Here is a 22473-nt window from a genome sequence, read left to right as displayed (position 1 = left end):
CACTAAATATAAAATGTTAATAATAGGGTAGTACGTGGAAAAAAAATATACCTAGTGTAAACTATGGACAATAGTTTATAATTTTCCATCAATTGTAACAAAGGTAAATACTGTTAAAAAAACAGAATTATAAAAAAATGTTATCATCAATTGTTTTCTTTTAAAAAAGATTTATTTATTTATTTCTCTCCCCTTCACCCCCCACCCGGTTGTCTGTACTCTGTGTCTATTCGCTGCGTCTTCTTCTTTGTCTGCTTCTGTTGTTGTCAGTGGCACAGAAATCTGTGTTTCTTTTTTTGTTGCACCATCTTGCTGCGTCAGCTCTCCGTGTGTGTGGCGCCATTCCTGGGCAGGCTGCACTTTCTTTTGCGTTGGGCGGCTCCCTTACGCGGGGGACACACGAGTGGCACGGCACTCCTTGCGCGCATCAGCACTGCACATGGGCCAGCTCCACATGGGTCAAGGAGGCCCAGGGTTTGAACCGTGGACCTCCCATGTGGTAGGCAGACACCCTAACCACTGGGCCAAGTCCGCCGCCTCATCAATTGTTAATTGATGTTCCACACCAATGCAAGGTGTTGATGGTGGGGTAGAATATGGGGATCCTATAGTTTATGCATGACTGGTCTGTAAACCCACAACTTCTCTAATAAGAAAATTAAAAAAAAAAAAAAAAGTGCTTCCTGGCCCTAAGCACCCCAATGTGAGTGGCCATGATATTTCTACCTATCTAAAAATCTCCCAGTATTAGTTTCATAATTCATGAAAAGAACTTTTTTTTTCAGTCTTAGTTTAAGACTTCTCAGATCAAAATCCTAGGAGGAACTTTCTTGTGGAAATTGGAAAAGAGATTATATAGTTCATCTGTAGGAAAAACAAATGAGAACTGACAAAAAATTTTTTTCTACACAAATGAAACAGGGGATTAGCCCTAACAGATGTTAAAATATTTCATAAGCATACAATAATAACAAAAAGCACTTGACCTACACAAAAATCTATAGACAAAATAAAGGAATAGCATATAAACAGAAATAGACTTAGTACTCAAAAAAGGAGGCAATAATGTCTGAATGGCTAATCTGGGAAAAAACATTAGTTCCTTATATATAATATTTTTTAAAATTCATAGGAATTAAGTGGCTAAACATAAAAAGATTAAGAAAAACATTTTAAAAAGGTAGGAATAGAAGGAACTTTCTCAACATGATAAAGGGCATTTATGAAAACCCAGACTGAAAGCTTTCCCCTTAAGATCAAGACAAGGATGCCTGCTGCCACCTGTTATTCAACATTGTACTAGAAGTTCTAGTCAGGACAACTGTGCAAGAAAAGAAATAAAAGGCACCCAAATTGGTAAAGAAGATGTAAAACTATCCCTATTCACAGATGAAATGATCTTATATATAGAAAATCCCAAAGAATCTACAAGAAAGCTACTAGAACTAATAAATTCAGCAAAGGACATATTATGTGGTTTCTTTTAAATTAAATTTTTAAAATAAGCACAATTCAGAGAGACAACATAAAAGTGGTCAACAGGGGCTGGGAGTGGCTGGATGAGGTAGGCAATGGGCAGTTACTGCTTAATGGATATAGAGTTTCTGTTTTAATGGATGATAATGATGGTAGCACAGCATTGTAATGTAATTAAATGCCAATGAATTGTATACTTAAAATGTTAAGTTTTTTATCATATATATATCACTACAATAAAAAATAGTAAAAGTAAGAATAACAGAAAAAATAAATGCAGTGCTTGCCAGGGTGAGTTAAAAGACTTTAAAATGTTCTAATCGTAGGCCCAGCAATGTAATCAATCAATCAGGTGAAACAATGTTCATAAAGAAAAACTGGGAATAGCTGAAATGTCTAAAAATAAGAAAAACAGTTAAATGGCTACACATTCTATAAAGACTATTACATAGCATTAAAAACTGTGATCTCAAATATCATTTAAAGAAAATGGGATAATGTTTACAACAAAATTTTAAGAAATTAACACTATATAAAGGTTATGATAGATGCCTATTTTGCATAAATATAAGTGGTGGGATTATTGATATTTTAAAAAATATTTTTCTGCATTTTCCAATTTTTCTCCAATAAGCTTGAAAAACCCAGTGGCTAATACAGTGCCTGGCAACTACTGTAGCTTAACAGATGTTATTTTATGAATGTAAAGTGAAGGTATGATAAAAATTATTCTCTGAACTGACCTCTGTTTAATCTATATTAACTAATGCTCTCCATTCCTTCTGTGAAACATGTATGCTTAAATCCATGGCATCCTAAACGCTAAAAATTAGTAGGCTCCTTGGACGCACATTTGTATTCCCACTGGCTGAGTTATATGCTAACCACAAGTCAGTTTTGTCTCAATTCTCTTTTCACTAATTGTTCTGTCAGTAAAATTACGTGAGTTAATGATTCTGTAAAATGTTGAAAACCAGGTACAAAAAGAAAACGAGGTTTCATCCACCTAAGTTGAATGTTTTAGAAAGACTTAAATAAAGCTAATTCTCTAAAACCAGTTCTTGATGAATTAAGGGTACTAAGATCATTATAAAATGTTAGGGAAAAAATAAATACAACGAGAAGGTTTATGTATTGAAGTGGTTTTTTTTTTTTGAGGTACTAGGGCCAGGGATTGAACCCGGGACCTTGTATGTGGGAAGCCAGTGTTCAACCACTGAGCCACATTGGCTCTCCTGAGTTGGTTTTTTTGTTTCTTTGCTTCTGGTTTTTTTTTTTTTTTTCAGAGGGACTGAGACCCAAACCCGGGATCTCCTGTGTGGGAAGCAGGCACTCAACTGCTTGAGCCACATCAGCTCCGCTGAAGTGTCTTTAACTTTTTAGACCACTTCAGGTAAACTGAAATTTGAAATTATAGGCAATAAATTAAAGGCATCATTTATGTAAGAGAAATGGCAGGAACTTCCAAACAGCAGGTTCCTATTCAATGTACAAACAACAAAGAAAAAAAGAATTTGACATTAAATCATAAGACCACTGAACAGGGAAGCAGATGTGGCTCAAGTGATAAGGCCTCCGCCTACCATATGGAGGACCTGGGTTCGATTCCTGGGGCTTCTTGGTGAAAAAAAAGAGAAAGCATGCCTACGTGGTGAGCCAGTGCCCGCGTGGTGAGCCAAGTGCCCATGTGGTGACCTGAGTGCCCACACGAGTGCCTGTGTGGTAAGCCAGTGCCCGCGTGGTGAGCCAGTGCCTGTGTGGCAAGCCAAGTAAACACACAGCAAGCCAAATGCCTGCGTGTTGAGTCAGTGCCCGCGCAAATGAGTCACGCAGCAAGATGATGATGCTACAAAAAAGAGACAAAGGGGAGAGTCAAGGTGAAGTGTAGCAGAGACCAGGAACTGAGGTAGTGCAATTGACAGGGAACCTCTCTCCATATCAGAGGTCCCCAGGATCAAATCCCAATGAATCCTGAGGAGAAAGATGAGAAGACAGGAAAAAAAAAAAAAGACCACCAAACAAATTAATAGTACATTTAAATACTTTAAGTTAAAATAAAATGTTTAAAGTGTTTGAACTATTCCTATGATTCCCTACCTTTTTTTTTTTGTTTTTTAAAGAGGTATCAGGGATTGAACCCAAGACATCATACATGCAAAGCAGACGCTCAACCACTGAGCAATACCTGCTCCCCACTTTTTTTTTTTCATTCCCTACCTTAATCAACTTTTTGGCTAACCATCATTACCAAGTGGTTCTAACTGCACAAAATAAGAGCATTCCTATCATACTTCAATAATCAGAAAAAAAAAATTAAAAAGGATAACTGGTTTGGGTGGTTGTTACCCCCTCCCACTCTGATAACTTACCTCATAAAGCATGAGTCGAACATCAGCCTGCTGGCCTAAGCATCTCCTCAAACTGTCCATGATCTCAAGACAAAAAGTTTCATTAGCAACAGAATTGTAACGGCTGTGAACATCCACAAGGACCTGAAAGGGAAAAAGGATGTTTCATGTCTACCTTACCACAGCAGTTTGCTAGGATATAAAATGAGCCTACATTCTCAGTCATAAACTTAGCTTTACCCATATGCTAAAACTCAGGATTGAGGCAGAAATAACCATCACCATGCCATGAACAGTGTAACTAATATTCTGATTTGGTTTGGACTAAGTGAATTTTCAAGCACGTCAACAAAATTAAATCTTCCCCATTCCTGAAGGTTTTCCTTGGCAATGTCAGCTGTTTAGGAAGACACTGATTATTTCATACTGCTGGAATTTAGTAGTCATACCGGATTTTATTTAAAAGGCCTAAAAGACTTCTTTAAATGTCTTCAGTAGCTGGAAGAATTTAATTATTTTTGCTTCCACAGATTACTGAGATACGTAGGTAGGTAGGATGTTTTTAGTTTAGAAATGGAAATCACCAAAGAAGTGACATTCCTTGTTTGATTTATGTAATAAAACCAGCAATTATAGAATCAGAACTCCTAATCCTTATTCCTGGCTGTATATTAAACTAGGGCCAAATCCTAGCTCCATCCATTATTGGTTAATGACTGGAAGTTTGATATTATTGATGAACTCCAAAAAGAAATACTGATTATGTCTGTAAACTGATCTATCCCTCTGGGCATATTACACTGGATTGCATTCAGAAGTTTCACCTTTACTTGATTAAATAATGATTAAGGCTTTGATTGGGCCACATCAGTAGGATGTTGCATTCCTGCCCCCTCCCCTGCCCCGCCCCGCTGGTAGGTGGGGACTCAGAGAAAAGACATGGTAGAAAAGAGAGTTTGGAGTTTTTGATGCTGGAGAGGAGTATTGAGCTGGAGCGCTGGGAAGTAAACATGCAGGTGAAGAACACTGAGGAATAGAGACTGCTCCATAGACAAGGCAGGGGCCCTGGGAAGAGAGCCATTCACCTGACAGTCTACAGCTGGCCTTGTGGAGAGAGCAGGGCAGCTGAGCCTGGAAAGAAACAAGCCCCAGGAAGAGAGGAACCCAGGAAGCATGAACGCTTGTAGATGTCAGCAGCCATCTTGCTCTAACACGTGGCAACAGACTTTGTGAGGGAAGTAACTTATGCTTTATTGCCTGGTAACTGTAACCTTCTACCCCAAATAAATACCTTTTATAAAAGCCAAAAGATTTCTGGTATTTTGCATCAGCACCCCTTTGGCTGACTAATGAATGACCTTGAACAAGTTCTAACCTCTCAGCTTCAGTTTCCTCATGCTTAAAAGGGGGATAATAATAAACTCTACCCTGAAAGAATTACTGTGAAAACTAAATGAGAATGAATGTAAAGCACTTAATATAGTAAACAAGGTGCTATTCAAGAGAAATAAAATACAATCCACAAATGCAAGTCACATATGTAATTTTAAATTTTCTAGTCACATTAAAAAAGTAAAAGAAATCATTATCAATTTTTAATATTTTATTTAACCCAACATATCCAAAATATTACTTCAATGTATAATATAAACAATTATTAACAAGGCATTTTACATTCTTTTATTTCATACCAAATCTTCAAAATTACACACAGCATAACTCAATTCAGACTAGCCACATTTCAGTCAAGGGTTCATTCGACAGCCACATGAGGCAAGTGGCTACCATACTACCATGAGGTCTTGCATATGGTAAATCTTACATTAATAAATGTTAGCTGCTATCAACATCATCATCATCACAAGACTTGCCGTTTCAGGATCATTCTTATAACAAGAATAGGAGTAAAAGAAAACAGCTGGCATATCCTCAACTCCTGTATCAGTGCACTGACTAGTGAAAGACAATGAGCCATCCTTACCTGACTGACACCAATAGACTGACTGCACTGAGAGGACGACAAGCTGCCTAAAACTTTAAAGTTCTTCAGGAGCAGCAAAAATCCAGCAACTGCAGATTTCCGGGCATCAAGCTGGCTAGCTCAGGAATAGAGAGAAAATAAATTAACAAACAGTACTAATTTCACAGGAAAGGCTTCTGGATCAGAAATATATAGTTAGTTCTGTACAAAGAAGGAATATGTATAAACCATGAAACATAGAGCAAAACAAACTGAATTGATATACCCAAAATGAGGCATCAGCTGTTCAAAGCAATTAGCAGTACAAGAATTCAGCTGATTTTTTTTTTTTTTTTTGAGGTACTGGGCCAAGGCTTTAACCGGGAACCTCTTAAGTGGGAAGCAGGCGCTCAACTGCTTGAGCAACATCTGCTCCCCTGATTTTTTTCATTGTCTAAACTCATGACACTCTCTGTAGTTTCTTCTATCCTGCTGACAAGCCCATGCTGGGAATGAGGATCAGAGTGATGAGAGGGCTGTACAGTGGGCTGGCAACTCAAACGTAAGTACTGAATAGAAATTTTTTTATTTCTCCTGTCTGAAGTAGTGCTTCCATTTATGTGATCCCTTTCTTCACAGAAGAGTGCAGTCAGTGCTTGGTGCCATGTAAACCCTTCATCCACAAAAAATGACGATCCATCTTCTCACCGAGGTTCAAAGATTAATTCATGTTAACAGCTGTTACAACATGTCAGCCTACAGCCATACCTTTGGGTGAGCAGTAACAAAAAAAAATGGGCAATTCTAGAATAGGGATAATAAATAGCATATGGCTACTTATTAGATGTTCCTCTCAACTGCCATGAGTGTATTACAATATGGCCAATGTGATATTTACTGGGCATCTTATCCTTAAAAGGACCAAATTCTTTCCAAATATTATTTGTTTCAAAGTATTTTTAGGAGATAGTATTATCATCCCTAGCTTATATACAAAGAAATAGAGTCCAAGAAGCACTGGCTGAGCCCCAAACAGAATTCAGCTCTCTCAACAATCTACTTGGCCTACTAGTGAGTAGTCCACAATTCTGAAGTTCATTAAATTGAGTTTCTTGAATATAGTCTTCTAAATTAAGGTGTTTCCCTCTGCTGAACTGTTGCCAGCTCAGGTTTCAGATTATTTTGCCCTGGAGCCTTATTCTAGGGGTGGTATAGCAGGGCATTTGAGATCACAAGCTCTGATGTTAGATCTGAGTTCAAATTTTAGTTTCACCACCTACTACAGTATGGCCTTTGGAAAGTCACCTCTCTAAATTTCCTTATTTGTAAAATGGGAATTACAATAGTTTTCACTTCACAGGGTTGCTCTAGAGGAATAAATGAGATAAAGCAAATGAAGCACTTAGCACAAAGCCTTCTATGACCAAAGTGCTCTGTTAGGTTAGGGATTTTCACAACTTCTGCCAACAGATTATACTGGTATATGGCAAACCTGACTTTCAGTCCCAACATTAGGAGGCATCATTCCCTATGATCCAAGGAGTGCTACATACCTGGCAAACATAGCTTTCCGAAGGACAAGTATCAGGGAATCTCTCATTGACATGCTGACTTTGAGAAGGGGCTGAAGGAGGAAGAATCAATGGGTAAATATAGTACATTTGCTTATTAGCCTTAGATCATTTCTACCCAATACTATTACCAATTGGCAGTATAAGGATCTTTGGTTCTATTTTATATACATGTTTCAATGTTTATTACACTTAACGATAAAGACAAAAGTTCAGCTTGAAATACTAAATTGAAACTGTTTGCAAATGCTTTTGTTAATCTGTTGTCCTCAATTAATAATTTTCTAAGAGACTCTCCATTACTTCATTAATATGAAAATGAGTCAAAGGAGAGAGTACAGTGATATGAAGAAGGAATGAATCAGGAAAACAGAGTGCACAGTGCTCCTGCACTTTTAATACAAAGTTTTATGTTTCAGAATCAAGGGAATAGGATTTATAAGGCATAAATATTTATAAATAAATACATCAGACTTTCATTAGATAGTTAAACCTCAGTTTTAGCAGGCTATGTAGGAATCAGAAAACTTACCTGCACTGCCTTAAGCAGCCCTTGGACAGTCTGAAGTGGCAGAAAGGACAAATAGTCAAAGGTTTCTGTGACTTTAGAAGAACAACTTTGAAGAACTAAGGGTGCACACATGATGATATTTGAAAGCAGGTCTGAAAAAGAGACTTTCCAATCAGTTGACTCAAATAACAAAAGATATTTCAAGTAAAAGAGAAAAAAATATGGAGAAAGAAAAAGTAAAAGTCTTTTCTTAAGTCAATTATATTGTAATATAACTTTCTGCTGATCCTTTATACTTTTTCTAGTGTAAACAGGATATTTTAACCTGTAACAGTATTAAGAGTATAAAAATTAAACTGTCTTAAAAAAAGGTAGACACCATTACACTGCCTAGACAAGTAGCACACAATATATTATTATTTCCAACCTAAAATAATTCATTAAATATTTATGAATTTTCAGACACTGGACAATAAGTAGTGCAGGACTGATTCCTGAAAGAAGGGAAATAAGTAAGGTAAACTTTATGATTGCCCCAGTTTATACTGCCTGGAGAGTTTCTAGGCAGCAGCACAGGGAGGGGAAACCAGAGTCTAGTGGTCTTCCTGAGTTAAAAAGGCAGATTTGAGATTTCAGGAAAGGAGCAGGCGAATCAATTCTCTAAAGTCAAAAAGGATTGGACATACTTTATATTTACAACAACCAGAGTGAAGAGACCTCACTTTACACAAGACTGAGTATTTAGAAGGGTATTGCTTCAGTAGTGGGACTAAATTAGCACCAAATTAAAGGCTACCTGGTCTTGCCTAATAAAACCAAAAAATAGGTAGCAAATGCATTAAGTAACTTCCAAAAAAACTTAAAGCTCAAGAGTATTTAAATGTGGGAAAAACCCAGCAATCAAAAACATGAAATCCACAACATCTGGCATCCAATAAAGAATCACCAGGCATGCAAAGAAACAGGAAAATATGGCCCTTAATGAGAAGGAAATCATTCAAAAACAGGTCAGAAATAACACAGATGATAGAACTATTAGACAAGGGCATTAAAATAGCTGAAATAAATATACTTCATTTGTTCAAGATGATAAAGAAAACATGAATTTATTAAGGTAAGACAGGAAAGACATTTTTTAAAAAATTCATGAAAATTATAAACACAAAGATCTAAGAAGCTTGACAAATCCCAAGTATAAAAAACACGGTGAGGGAAGTGGCTATGGCTCAATCAGTTGGGCTCCCGTCTACCCTATGGGAGGCCCTGGGTTCGCATCCCGGGGCCTCCTTGTAAAGGCAGGCTCACCCACACACTGCGGAGAGCTGCCCAGCCCACAGGAGCCGTGGAGTGCCACTGGTCCCCAAGCGCCATGGAGAGCCGACTCAGCAAGGTGACACAACAAGGAAGGGAGACAAGCGAGAACACAGAAGAGCGTGCAGTGAATGGACACAGAGAGCAGACAGCAAGCAAGCCACAATGGGGGAGGGGAAAATAAAAACAAATACAGACACAGAAGAACACACAGCTAATGGACACAGAGAGCAGAAAGCACGCAAAAAAAAAGCCGCAAGGGGGGGAATATTAAAAAAAAACCCAAAAAACCACAACATGTGAAAATGACACCAAGTCACATCATTATTAAAATCATTGATAAAGAGAAAATCTTAAAAGCACAACCAAAGGAAAAAAGGCATTTTACAAAAAGAGAAACAAACACAAATGGCGAAGGAGATGTAGCTCAAGAAGTTGGGCACCCACCTACCACATGGTAGGTCCCAGCTTTGGTTCCTGGTGCCTCCTAAAGAAGACAAGCCAGATGGTGAGCTGGTGCAACAGGCTGGTGAACCAAGATGACACAACTAGATGATGCAACAAGGAGATACAACGAGAAGACACAATGAGGAAACACGAGAGGCACAAGTAGGAAGAGTGGATATGGCTCAAGTGACTAGGCATCTCCCTCCCATATGGGAGGTCCCAAGTTCAGTTCCCAGTGCCCTAAAAGGAAGGCAAGCAGACACAGAGTGCACAACAAGCAGACAGCAAGTGTAAACAATGAGGGGAGGGAAGAGAAATAAACTAAACAAATCTTAAAAACAAAACAAAAAACCTGTTAATTCTATACCCAGTAAACCTATCTTTCAAAAACATGGAAACATTTTTTCTGATATACGAAAGTTGAAAGAATTTATCAACAACAGGTCAGCAATGCAAAGAAATGTTAAAGGGGCATGGATGTAGCTCAAGTGGTTGAGTGTCCACTTCCCATCACAAGGTCCTGGGTTCAATCCCTACTACCTTAAAAAAAAAAAAAGTGAAAGGCAGTCCTTCAGTTAGAGAGAAAATAAAATCAGACAGTAACCACAGAAATCTGGATCAACAAAGAACTGAAAAGGATCAGAAATGGCAAACAAGGGGAAAAATAAAAGATATCAACGCTATTGTAAATGATGGATTGTATAATTTTTTTTTTTTAAAGATTTATTTATTTAATTCCCCCCCTCCCCTGGTTGTCTGTTTTCTGTGTCTTTTTGCTGCCTCTTGTTTCTTTGTCTGCTTCTGTTGTCGTCAGTGGCACGGGAAGTGTGGGCGGCGCCATTCCTGGGCAGGCTGCTCTTTCTTTTCACACTGGGCGGCTTTCCTCACGGGCGCACTCCTTGAGCGTGGGGCTCCCCCACGCGGGGACACCCTTGCGTGGCACGGCACTCCTTGCGTGCATCAGCGCTGCGCATGGCCAGCTCCACACGGGTCAAGGAGGCCCAGGGTTTGAACCGCAGACCTCCCATATGGTAGACGGACGCCCCAACCACTGGGCCAAAGTCCGTTTTCCTGGATTGTATAATTAATAGTATAATATAAAAATATTCTTTTATAAATTGTAATAAATGTAACACTCTAAGCAAGTTGTTAATAATAGTGTGGTATATAGGAACTTTGTATTTTACACATGACTTTTCTGCAAACCTATAACCTCTCTAGCAAAAAAACAGAACAAAACAAAACACCTCAATACCTAAGAAATGACCGATGGGAGCGGATGCCTTGGTAACAACCTTACTGAGGACTTGCTCCAGAATTTCTTGTCTAATCATCTCATGGATCTAAAAAGAAAAAAAGAACCAATAAAATGAATAAAATAAAATTGTTGCTTACAATTGCATGAATGCACGTTAAGGCAGAATGAAGACAGGTTTGGATACGGGTAAGATTTGACTGTTTATTTCAAGGACAAATCAGAAATACAATGTGAATCAGCCGGAGAGAGATCACAACTCTGCCCTCATTCTTTGCTCAGATGAATCATTAGCAGTACAAACTATCATGTTTATTAGTTTAAAAGTACTTATCACAAAAAAGTAATGCTACAAATGTCCCGTATCAAGTAGAAATAACTCTACACAGGTATCCACAGCAAGCCAACATTTATTAAATCTAATAATGAAATAATTTTAAAATTTAAATTTAAAAGCCCATGGAAATTGCTAGAAATCTGAAAAAAAAATCTTTACCAACATCTTAGTTTCTAGAGCACAGTAGTTGCCTCAAAAAGGTCAGTTCTGAATTTTCACATGAATTTCTGTTAAAACGATTATTTGAACTTGATTACTTTGGGGTACTAATTTCTTTTGAGATTTTAGACTAATGGTTAGATTAGCAGTAGCCAATTACTCTACAGAAGCTTAAACAATGCCAACGGCTATGTGAAATCAAATGGAAATGCTCTAATTTTGAAGAATATGAACTTAAAAAGAAACTATTCAAGTCTTAGTCTGAGAATGTTTTTAATCAGCTTGCTGTTAAGAAGAATCATTTATATAATCAAATCTACTTAGAACTCTCAAAGACTATTCTATGGAATTCACTTCATAATTCTGGATCAGAACACTAGATTTATATTTAGATTAGCTTCCAAATAACATTTTTTGCAGATACTTCTGGCTTGCAACTACATTAAACAATGAAATGTCAAGAGGATGACTTAGAGGAATCACTAGTAAAGTAGTTTAGCCACAGATGTGATCTAGGTTTTTTTAAATTGAAAGGAAATAACTTTTTGAAAGCTGTTTCAGTAATTAAAATTGAAGTGATGGTCATAATTTGGTGAGAATGTCAAAAAAGGGAGAGGATGTGGCTTAAGCAGTTGAGTGCCTGCTTCTTACATGGGAGGTCCCGAATTCAGTTCCCGGTGCCTCCTAAAAATAAACAACAAGCAAACAAATGAAAAACAACTCAGGGGAGCTGATATGGATCAGTGGCTGAGTGCCACCTTCCCATAACCAAGGTCCAGGGATTAATCTCTGGTCCTGATACCGCAAAAAAAAAAAAAAAAAAAAAAAGTAAAAAAAGGTAAATTTTGGGTTCCTCAAAAAACAATGATTTTTAAAAGTATGATGTTCTACAGTAGCCTAAAAGATTATTTTTTCTGTAAGACAGTAGCATAAAAGCAAAACAAAAACAATGTCCAAAAAAGATTTATTGCTAGAGGAAGAAAAGAAAACCATGGGAAAGGTACCTATTCAAACTTCTCAGAAATGGCCAGAAACAATAAGAATTAGTGTAATAAATAAAAACTATAAAGGATGAGAAAGTAAGTATTCCATAAAACTGGATCTATAATGTTTCAATACCACTCTAACCCCTTCCCCCATTACCTGCAGTATACTCAGATGTCCTTGTCCCTAAATATGCAGATAAATGTTATGCTCTAGAAAACAGTATCATTAACAAAATTAGGGAATGGTTGCTAAATTAGAGTCTCACCTTAAAAGTTTCCAACAGGATATTAGCTCCTAGCTTACATGCTTGCTGGACTGGCACTTGAGAAAGACCTGAACTGGTTTTAAAAGCTTTACCTTCAAAAATCTTCTTTGGGCCATATGAATCCATTAAAATGAAGCCAAGTTCTACCAGGCCCTGAGTAACATGATCCCAACTATGAACACTGCAAGAAAACAAAATTTAGTTGAAAAGGAAATTTTATTAAGGTATCTTTATACTCACTGCATGTTACATACTTCTCAAACTTGATCTGGATAACTTTTTTGAGGTACAGGGGTGGGAACTGAACCCAGAACCTCATACGTAGAAAGCCAGTGCTCAACCAGTGAGCGACACCAGCTCCCTGGAGCTGTTTGCTTGCTTCCTTGTTTGTTTTTGTTTTTAGGAGCTACTGGGACCTCATACATGGGAAGCAGGCACTCAATCATTTGAGCTATATCCACTTCCCCTGGATAATTATTAACACAACCCTCACATGAACCTTTTTTCTTGCATCCTTACATGACAGAATTCCAAGTTCCTAGATGTACATATAGTTATAAGAATGGCAGCGAGTGGGTTTCATCAACAAATATAACATTGGGAAATTCCAGAATCAAGAAAATATTTAAAAATATACAGAAGAAACTGGCATGTTTCACAATTTAATGACCATTTGAGATTTCCATTCAAGATTTCACAAGCAGGAGTCAAATGCTTCATCTTCTACTCCTGCATGACACTAAAAACATTTATTTACATATATATAAGTATATACACACACATTTAGAAGTTTGTCTCCCTCCCTAAACTGAGATTCTGAAGGGTAGAGAGAACATACTGTAGTCAGATTTTCACCCTTATAACCTAGCACAAGGCTGGAACACAGAAGGCACTCAGTAAAAATGTATGGCATGAATGGATGAATGATCTGGTTTCAACATCATGAGCTAAAACTACCAATAACCTTTTGTAGAGCAGTAGAACCCTTGGTGATTTCATATCTCATAATGATATCCACTACACTGAAAGTAATATGCTTAAAATAACCTTTACATCATTATATCTATTTGCTAAATAGCAACAAAATATAATATAGTGGGAAGTGGCTGTGGCTCAAGCAATTAAGCTCCCGTTTTACAATATGGAGGACCCATGTTTGATCCCCAGGATCTCCTGTTAAAAAAAAAAAGAAGAAAGGCATTCCAGACCTGCAGAGAGAGGCACAGGCCCCCACTACAGTGAAGCGATGTACCAAAAAGACAATGATGCAACCACATTAAAAACAACAACAAAAAAAAACCACACACACACAAACAAAATAGAATGTAGCACCAAAGAATAAAGGAGAGAGTTTGTGAACAGATTCTCATAACATTTCAACAGATTTTAGTATTATTTGTGCTCTGGAGAGCAGAGATCAAGGTAATAGACTAAGCATATGCTCCATTATTCCTATCCTAAATATTTACAAATGACAGAAAAGATATACACATGTATTTTTTTGAACATGTAAAAGAAAAAAATACATATATATATTCCATGGTATATACAGAGTCAATAATAGTGTGGAAAAATAAGAAGAGGTATTTATGGCCGACCAGAAATTATGAAGAAGTCTTAAAAAGTAAAAGGTATATAGGATAATTTAAAAAAGGACCCATAGACTTTATGGTGCAAAATGTAGGAGTAGCTCCAAGGGCAGATATACCAGGTGGTGTACTTGGGTCTGGGAAGCAGGGGTAGCACTGGAAGAATGGCAACATGCCGGAGGATGAGGGAGACTGCATACCTAGAAAATTAGTCCTTAGTACATCCTCCCACTATCCCCAAGTCACAGAGATGGATGGACTGTTGTATTAAATAGATACAGCACACTAATGGGAAATGCCAAAAACACTGATAGGGACACAATCAATAACCTTCTAATACAAAGAAAAATACCACCTTAAAAGAGAAGTACCAAATTCAACAAAGGGAACTAAAACTGAGGAAAAAGATTAACAAAACAAAAGAAGATTTTAAAAGTCAAATGAATATCCTCAGAATAAGATAATATTATAGCATGAAACAAAAAACACTGTTATGAAAAAAAGAACCAATTAGAAATTCTGGAAATGAAAAACATGACTGGTGAAGTAAAAAACTCAATAGATGGGCCTACGAGCAAAAGAGATACTGCTGAAAAATAAATGAATGCACTGAAAGACCTCAAAGACTTTTGTAGAATTTTGCACAATAAAAATACGAAAAGCATAAAAGAAAAATAAAGAGATAGGGTATATAGATCAAGAAATTCCAACATCTAAAAGGAGAGAAGAGAGAGAAAAATGGAAGAGATTACTCAAAATAAAAGAAGATAAATATTCCAGCACTTAGGGAGTAGTAGGGAGGGAGACAAACTTTCCCTCACAGAGAAAGAATCCACCAAGTACTAAGCAGGATAAATGAAAAAATAACTTACATAAATTGTGTTAAATTTCAGAACATAAAGGATCAAAAGAAAATCTTAAAGTTTTCATGAAAAAATGACTATCTACAATGTTATAGATTCAAATATTCATTGGACTTCTCTCATCAGTAATTTTGATGCAAAGAGACAATGAAAAACGATTTTTGGGGGAGCAGATGTGGTTGAAGCAATTGGGTGCCCACCTTCCACATGGGAGGTCCTGGGTTCAGTTTCCAGTGCCTCCTAAAGAAAAAGAGCAAACAATGGCACACAGACAAGGGAGCCCCTCTTCGGGGGGGGGGGGGAGGGGGGGGTGGAGTGGGTAAAAAATAAAAAAAAAATAAAATGACTTAAAAAATGATTATAAACTTAGAATTTTACACCTAGTCAAACTATTGTTCAGGTGGGAGGGCAAAATACAGACATTTTTGGATATGAAAAGATTTAGAAAGTTTACTATCCACAAACCATCTCAGAAAGAATTATTGCAAAAATTATAAAATCACTGCATAATTTTGAAGAGAAAAATATGGGATTCAAAAGTAGAGGTGATTAAAGAAACCAGTAAAATGTATTATAAAGTCTAAGTAAGTGTCTGATAACAAGAATCTTAACATGCAAGGTAACAAGAAGGAATAAGAGAACCTCAAAGTTGTTATGCTTTTCCTTAACGTGGAACTTGAAGGGAGGGGAAGGACATAGGTGGCTTTCTATAAAACGTCAACCTTTAACATGAAAGAGCGCATACATGATTGGCACACAGGGAGTCAATGTAACCTGGAAGTTGTACTTATTCACAGATAATTTTTTTCTAGCACATTAATGGTTTTGCACCTCAAAGTATTGTAGATAATCACAAAGTACAATGATGTAGCTGAATGCAGCAGACTATGGAGGAATACTGTACTGTTTATGATATCTACTACCTCATGTTCTCCTCTTGGCTTACGCCATAAGAACTATCTTTCAAGTGCTTGTAGTGTGGTTCTCACCACTATCTGTGCTTTTCGTCCCAGTCTCCATAATTCGACAGCCTCAATATTCCCTGAATATTCCCAATATAATTAATCCACAAAAAAAGCATGGATAGTAAAGACTGTTGTAACAGCTAATGTATATCCTGACATTAAAATACCATCCCAATGGTTCTTACTCTTTTCATGTGGTTATAAACAGATTTGTCTAACCATAAATGTCTGATGTTTGTTTGTTGTTTTAATTCAAGACATTATATTCTCTCTCCATGGACAAGGAGTATTTGGCTAAAACTGCTAATCAATAGTTCAATTTCAACATCAGCCCCTAAACTCCAAAAATCAAAGTAAATAAAACTCTTAATGTTTTTTATTCGCCTAAATAAAGTCAATTACTCAGGCCAATAAAGAGTTGTAATATCATTGGAAGAGCTAAGTACCTACCTCAGTTTTATATTCTTGCTATCAAGGTTGCTGAGAAGTCAAGGATCTTTCTATACAGGAAAAGCTTGCTTGCCCAATTTTAAGAGATTAAACCTTGATATATGATATCAACACCTGTAGGTATCAGTTTTTTTGTAAGTTTGGAACTACACTGTCTTTTCTAACATGAAATACCTTATGAAATCTATAGAGGTATGGCTTACCCACTTACCTATTTTTTACCACTTCTAGGATCATGGTCGAAACACAAGATTTATGAGGAACTAGAGTCTGAAGAAATTTTGAGCCTTGGAGGAGCTGAAGATCCTTAAAGCTTTTCACAACCAAAGTTTTTAAAAAGTCAAACACCTAATATAATTAAAGAAATAAGAAAATGAAGCAAAAATAGCTCATACTATTTTATCTTAACCATTTAACTGTTCCTACTTACTTTCACTCATATTCTTATGAAAACTGTTTCACTAGACAAGTAAAATACAAAAATGATGACTCTCAGGGATAATTTAAAAGAGATAAAGACAGGTCTTCCTTAAGAGAGAAAAGTGCTAAAAGCCTATATTACTATTACCTACAACCAGGAAAGATTTAAGAGAAAAAAGGGCAAAGGTTTTTATTTTCATCTTTGCAACTAACCTATTCTAATTAATTACTTTCAATTCAATCAGGGACAATTTCTTGAAAAGCTATAACATAATAAAACTGTTGGCGAATATCCAACTACAGTTCCCATTTTTGCTACTTGGCCTATGTCATGTGCTTCCATTCTTATTCCCACCTTACCCCTCTTATCACACAATAGGAAATGGAGGTATAAACCAATTCTTGAAGAAATCTTCCAGCAGTCCCCAGGGAACAACAAAGGGCTACATGGCTTACAGAAGAACTACTGGAAAGGATTAAAAATGAAGGATAACAACAAAAAAATACTCTTATACTCCTCCTTATGCACAACAGAAAGAACCAAACAGCTACTAATAAATACCTGTTCTTCAAATCTTTGTATTCTTGTTAAAGAGAGAAGGAGGGCAATGCTGAAGGGACACAAGTTCGTACTGGGATCTCCTTGCTGTCCTGCCTAGAATAGATAAACCAGAAAAGACATTAGTTACATCTTAAAAGATGACATAACCTACTTAAACATAGGTTCTTGAATGGATAAGAGACCTTAATATAAGAGCTAAAACTATAAACCTTTTATAATAAAACATTTGTTATTGTCTGTCTATATAACACCCATTCTAATGGGTATTAAGGTAGTACTTATTTGGATGATGGAAAAATTGTGGTGGTGATGTAGCACAACATTGTGAATGTAATTAATACCATTGAATTATATATTTGAATGTGGCCAAAAGAAGAAATTTTAGGTTGTATATATGGTACTAGAATAAAATCTTTGAAAAAAAATTATGCAGCTGCTTAACACAAAGTAAACCCTAAATTAATGCATGGACTACAATAGTACAATTATAAAAATGTGCTTTCATCAATTGTAACAAATGTTCCACACTTATGCAAGGTGTTAATAATAGGGCGGTTGTTATTAGTCAGCCAAAGGGGTGCTAATGCAAAATATCAGAAATCAGTTGGTTTTTATAAAGGGTATTTATTTGGGGTAGGAGCTTACAGATACCAGGCCATAAAGCATAAGTTACTTTCCTCACCAAGGTCTATTTTCACGTGTTGGAGCAAGATGGCTGCTGTCGGCTGTGAGGGTTCAGGCTTCCTGGGTTCCTTCCTTCCAGGGTCTTACTTTTCTCTGGCTTCAAGGTTCCTTTCTTCCCAGGGCTTGCTTTTTCCTGGGGCTGGCTTCTCTTCCCTCTTTGAGTTTACTTCCTGCGGCTCCAGCTTCAGCACCACACTCCAACATTAAGAACCCTTGCATCAAAAGCTCCAACTGTCTTTTGCCATGCCTTTTATCTGTGCCCCCACCCTCCAAGGGGTGGGGACTCAATGCCCTAATGATGTGGCCCAATCAAAGCCCTAATCATAACTCAACCATGCCCAGTAAAAGACCAGATTACAAACATAATCCAATATCTATTTTTGGAATTCATAACTTTATCAAACTGCTATACTCCACCCTCTGAATTCCAAAAAAAATTACAATATGCAAATAAACCTTAAATCAGTAACAATCCAAGTACTAAATCATATCACAATCAATTTAAAGAAATACAGTTTGTCTTGGGGCAAAATCTCATCTGCTATAGACCTCTGAAACCTACAATTTAGGGATTTCCAATACACAAATGGACAAAGGATAAACATTTTCATTACAATAAGGAGAAATTGGAAGGGAAAGATGAGTCACCCATCCTCTACAGTTCAGTAAGCCTGCAGGGCATCCTCTATTCCATTTCAGTCGAGAGTCATTCTTAAGATGATGATTTCTTTTCCTTGGTGCCTCATGGGAACCCACCCTTTCCACATGCTTGCCCAAAAGCCATTTTCTTGGTTCCACTCTAATCAAGCATCTCGGTGTCAACCAAGCTCCACATCTCACCCTCTAAGTGTGTTGGGGTTATTGCCACACCTTACCCAATCTTTGGGTTAGAGTCTTAACCCCCCCTAGTACAGAGATGTGAAGATAACATTCCCCCTAACCTTTGACAAACAGGCTCAGCCCACTCACAGCAACAAGTTGACCACCTGGCCTTCCCTAATCCATTGGGGGGCAGGTCCACCCCTCTCAGACCTTTGGGGTACTGACCTTAACCACCCTAATCCTTGGGGCATATGCTCCACCTTCTTAGCACCCTGGGGCAACAAAACTCTCCCAGAACATCGGAGAGGACCATCCACCCTCTTCAACTGCTGGGGCAAACTTACCCTCTCTGTACACATGAGCGGGGTTCTTCTCTTGGCCCAAGGCAATGTCTTAATTCCAGATTTCAGCTTTCATGGTTTTCCTTTTGAAGCTCTTTCTCCTTCAATCTCTCCTTTCTATGTCCTTTTTATTCCAGGCTGACGGTGGTTTCCATCATAGCTCTCTCAAAAACCTTGCTTGCTTAACACACAGGAAGCAGGGGTCCAAGCCATCAGACAGTAAGACTTCCCATAAGTCTTTCCCAGTAACTACATCTTCAATCTTCATTTATCAGTTCCAAGTTTAGTTAAGTCCTCCAAAGGTGCACTTTCATCTGGAAGCTTAATTTCTAGAAGCTTAGAATTTCCAGAATCAGTTTATTTTCTTGTACCCAACAGTTCAGTCCTCAGCATCTCTCTCTCATCTAGCATTTTCTATAAGCTGCAAGCAGAAGCCAAGTCGCATTCTCCGGGTTTACTCTGGAAATTTCTTCACCTAAAGGCCCAGGCTCGCCATTTTCAAATTCTGCCCTCCCGAAAACACCAGGAGTTAATCTTGCTAAGTTTTCTGCAGCTTTAAAACATGGATGGCCTTTCCTCCAGTTTCCAATAATAGTTCCATCATTTGCTTCTATGGCATCATAAAAAGTCTCTTTAGCATCCATATTGCTATCAACAGTCTCTTCAAAGCAATCTAGGCCTTTTCCATCAAGCATCTCACAATTCGTCCAAAAAATACCCATAATTTATAAAACTGTTCCAGCATTTTGGTAGTTGCAAAAGCACTTCCCCACGCCTCGGTACCAAATTTGGTATTAGTCAGCCAAAGGGGTACTGATACAAAATACCAGAAATAGGTTGGTTTTTATAAAGGGTATTTATTTGGGGTAGGAGCTTACAGATACCAGGCCATAGAGCATAAGTTACTTCCCTCACCAGGTCTAGTTTCACGTGTTGGAGCAAGATGGATGCCATCAGCTGTGAAGGTTCAGGCTTCCTGGGTTTCTCCCTTCCAGAGTCTTGCTTTTCTCTGGCTTCAAGGTTTCTTTCTTCTCAGGGCTTGCTTCTTCCTGGGGCTGGCTTCTCTTTCCTCTGTGAGCTTACTTCCTGCAGCTCCAGGTTCAGCATCAAGCTCCAACATCAAGAACCCATGCATCAAAAGCTCTAACTCTGTCCTTTGCCATGCCTTTTATCTGTGAGTCTGCACCCACTAAGGGGTGGGGACTCAACGCACTGATGACATGGCCCAATCAAAGCCCTAACCATAACTCAATCGTGCCTAGTAAAAGACCAGATTACAAACAATCCAGTATCTATTTTTGGAATTCAGAACTATATCAAACTGCTACAGTGATGTATGGGAATCCTGTATTTTATTCATGGTTGTTCTGTAACCCACAACTTCTCTACAAAAACAAACAAACAACACCCACACAACTCTTCAAGACCTTGGGTTAGGCAAAGATTTCATAACTACAAAATCAAAAGCACACTTTGTAAGAGAGAAAAACAGATAAATTGAACCTTACCAGAAGTCAACTTTTTTGCTGGTAGTAATGTAAAACGGTGCAGACACCATGGAAACAGTCTGATGGTCCCTCAGAAAGTTAAAAATAGCCAGTACATGGTTACATATTACCATATAACTTGACAATCCCACTTTTAGGTGGGAACTAATAACAGGGACTAGACCAGATACTTGTACACCAATGTTCATAGCAGCATTATTTGAAATAGCCAAAAGATATAGGCAACCCAAGTATCCCTCAACAGATTAATGGATAAAGAAAATGTGGTACATACATAAGATGTTATATTATTCAGCCATAAAAAGGAATGAAGTTCGTATATATGATATAGTATGGATGAACCTTGAACCTTGAAGACATCATGTTGTGTGAAATAAGTCAGACAGAAAAGAACAAATATTGTATTATTTCACTTAAATGAAATGCCTAGAATAAGTAAATAAATTCATAAAGGCAGAAAATAAATTACAGGTTACCAGGTTCAAGAGGTAGGGATGGGGAGTTATTATTACTTAATGGGTACAAAGTTTCTGCTTGGGGTGATGAAAAAGTTTTGGTAATGGATAGTGGTGATGGTAGCACAATATTCTTAATGTAATTAATATCACTGAATTGTACACATGAAACTGGTTATAATGGGAAATTTTGTGTTGTATATATGTTATCACAAGAAAAAATTTCTTAAAAAGAGAGGAAAAAAAAACTGTAGCAACTTTGTGCTTTAAAAGATACCATTAAAAAAATGAAGACAAGGCACAGACTAGGAAGAAATATTTGCTAATTATGTATCTGATAAAGGACTTATATCCAGAATATACAAAAATTTCTTACACTAATAGTAAGACAAGCAATACAATTTTAAAAATGGGCAAAAGATTCAAACAGACATTTCACAAAAGAAGATATTCAATAGCTAGTAAGCATATGAAAAGATGCTCAGTTCTCATTAGACATTAGTGAAATGCAAATTAAAACCTCAACAGAATATCATTCCATACCCATTGGAATGGGTATTGTATAGATAGACAATAACAATGTTTGCCAAATGTGGAGAAACAGGAACCCTCATACATAGCTAGTGGGACAGTAAAATACAGTCACTTTGGAAAACAGAGTTTCTTAAAAACTTAAATTTACCATATGACTCAGGAAATCCACTCCTATCTACCCAAGAGAAATGAGAACATATGTCCACACACAGACTTGCATGTAAATGTTCACAGAAGCATTATTCATAATAGTCAAAAAAGGAAACATAAATGTCCATCAGCTGGTGAACTAAACAAAACTGACATATCCATACCATAAAATGCTACTAGAAATAAAAAGAAATGAAGACAACATATTAAGCAATACTGATACATAGTACAACACAGATAAACCTCTCAAAAATTTTGTAAGTGAAAGAAGCCATATACAAAAACCATATATTGTAAAATTTCATTTGTGTGAAATGTCTAGAAAAGGCAAATCTATAAAGAGAGAGAGTAGATTAGTGGTTGCTTGGGCCTGGGGATGGGAATGGAAATTAATATCCACAGGGATCTTACAGTATGATGAAAATTTTCTAGAACTGGACTATGGTGGTAATAATCACAACTAGGGAAACTTATGAAAAATTATTGAATTGTACAATCAAAAT

At 37.2% G+C, this 22473-nt stretch overlaps 1 protein-coding gene across 2 annotated transcripts in view; it reads right to left on the bottom strand.

Moving 5' to 3' along the window:
• Window positions 1-22473, bottom strand: part of FANCI (FA complementation group I) — a 94450-nt gene that overhangs the window by 34975 nt on the left and 37002 nt on the right. For both annotated transcript variants that reach the window (XM_058294668.1, XM_058294669.2), the window contains exons 11-18: window positions 17477-17569; window positions 16706-16842; window positions 12628-12808; window positions 10880-10967; window positions 7888-8018; window positions 7338-7408; window positions 5806-5920; window positions 3846-3968 (exon numbers count right to left, since the gene is read on the bottom strand). In XM_058294668.1, coding sequence (XP_058150651.1) covers window positions 3846-3968; window positions 5806-5920; window positions 7338-7408; window positions 7888-8018; window positions 10880-10967; window positions 12628-12808; window positions 16706-16842; window positions 17477-17569 — 939 coding nt within the window. The remainder of the gene's footprint in view (window positions 1-3845; window positions 3969-5805; window positions 5921-7337; window positions 7409-7887; window positions 8019-10879; window positions 10968-12627; window positions 12809-16705; window positions 16843-17476; window positions 17570-22473) is intronic.

This window comes from Dasypus novemcinctus, chromosome 3 (genome assembly GCF_030445035.2).
Source record: "Dasypus novemcinctus isolate mDasNov1 chromosome 3, mDasNov1.1.hap2, whole genome shotgun sequence".
In the NCBI taxonomy this organism is placed as follows: Eukaryota; Metazoa; Chordata; class Mammalia; order Cingulata; family Dasypodidae; genus Dasypus; species Dasypus novemcinctus.
The sequence above is the reverse complement of the archived record's forward strand: the minus strand, read 5'-3'. Positions and strand labels throughout refer to the sequence as shown.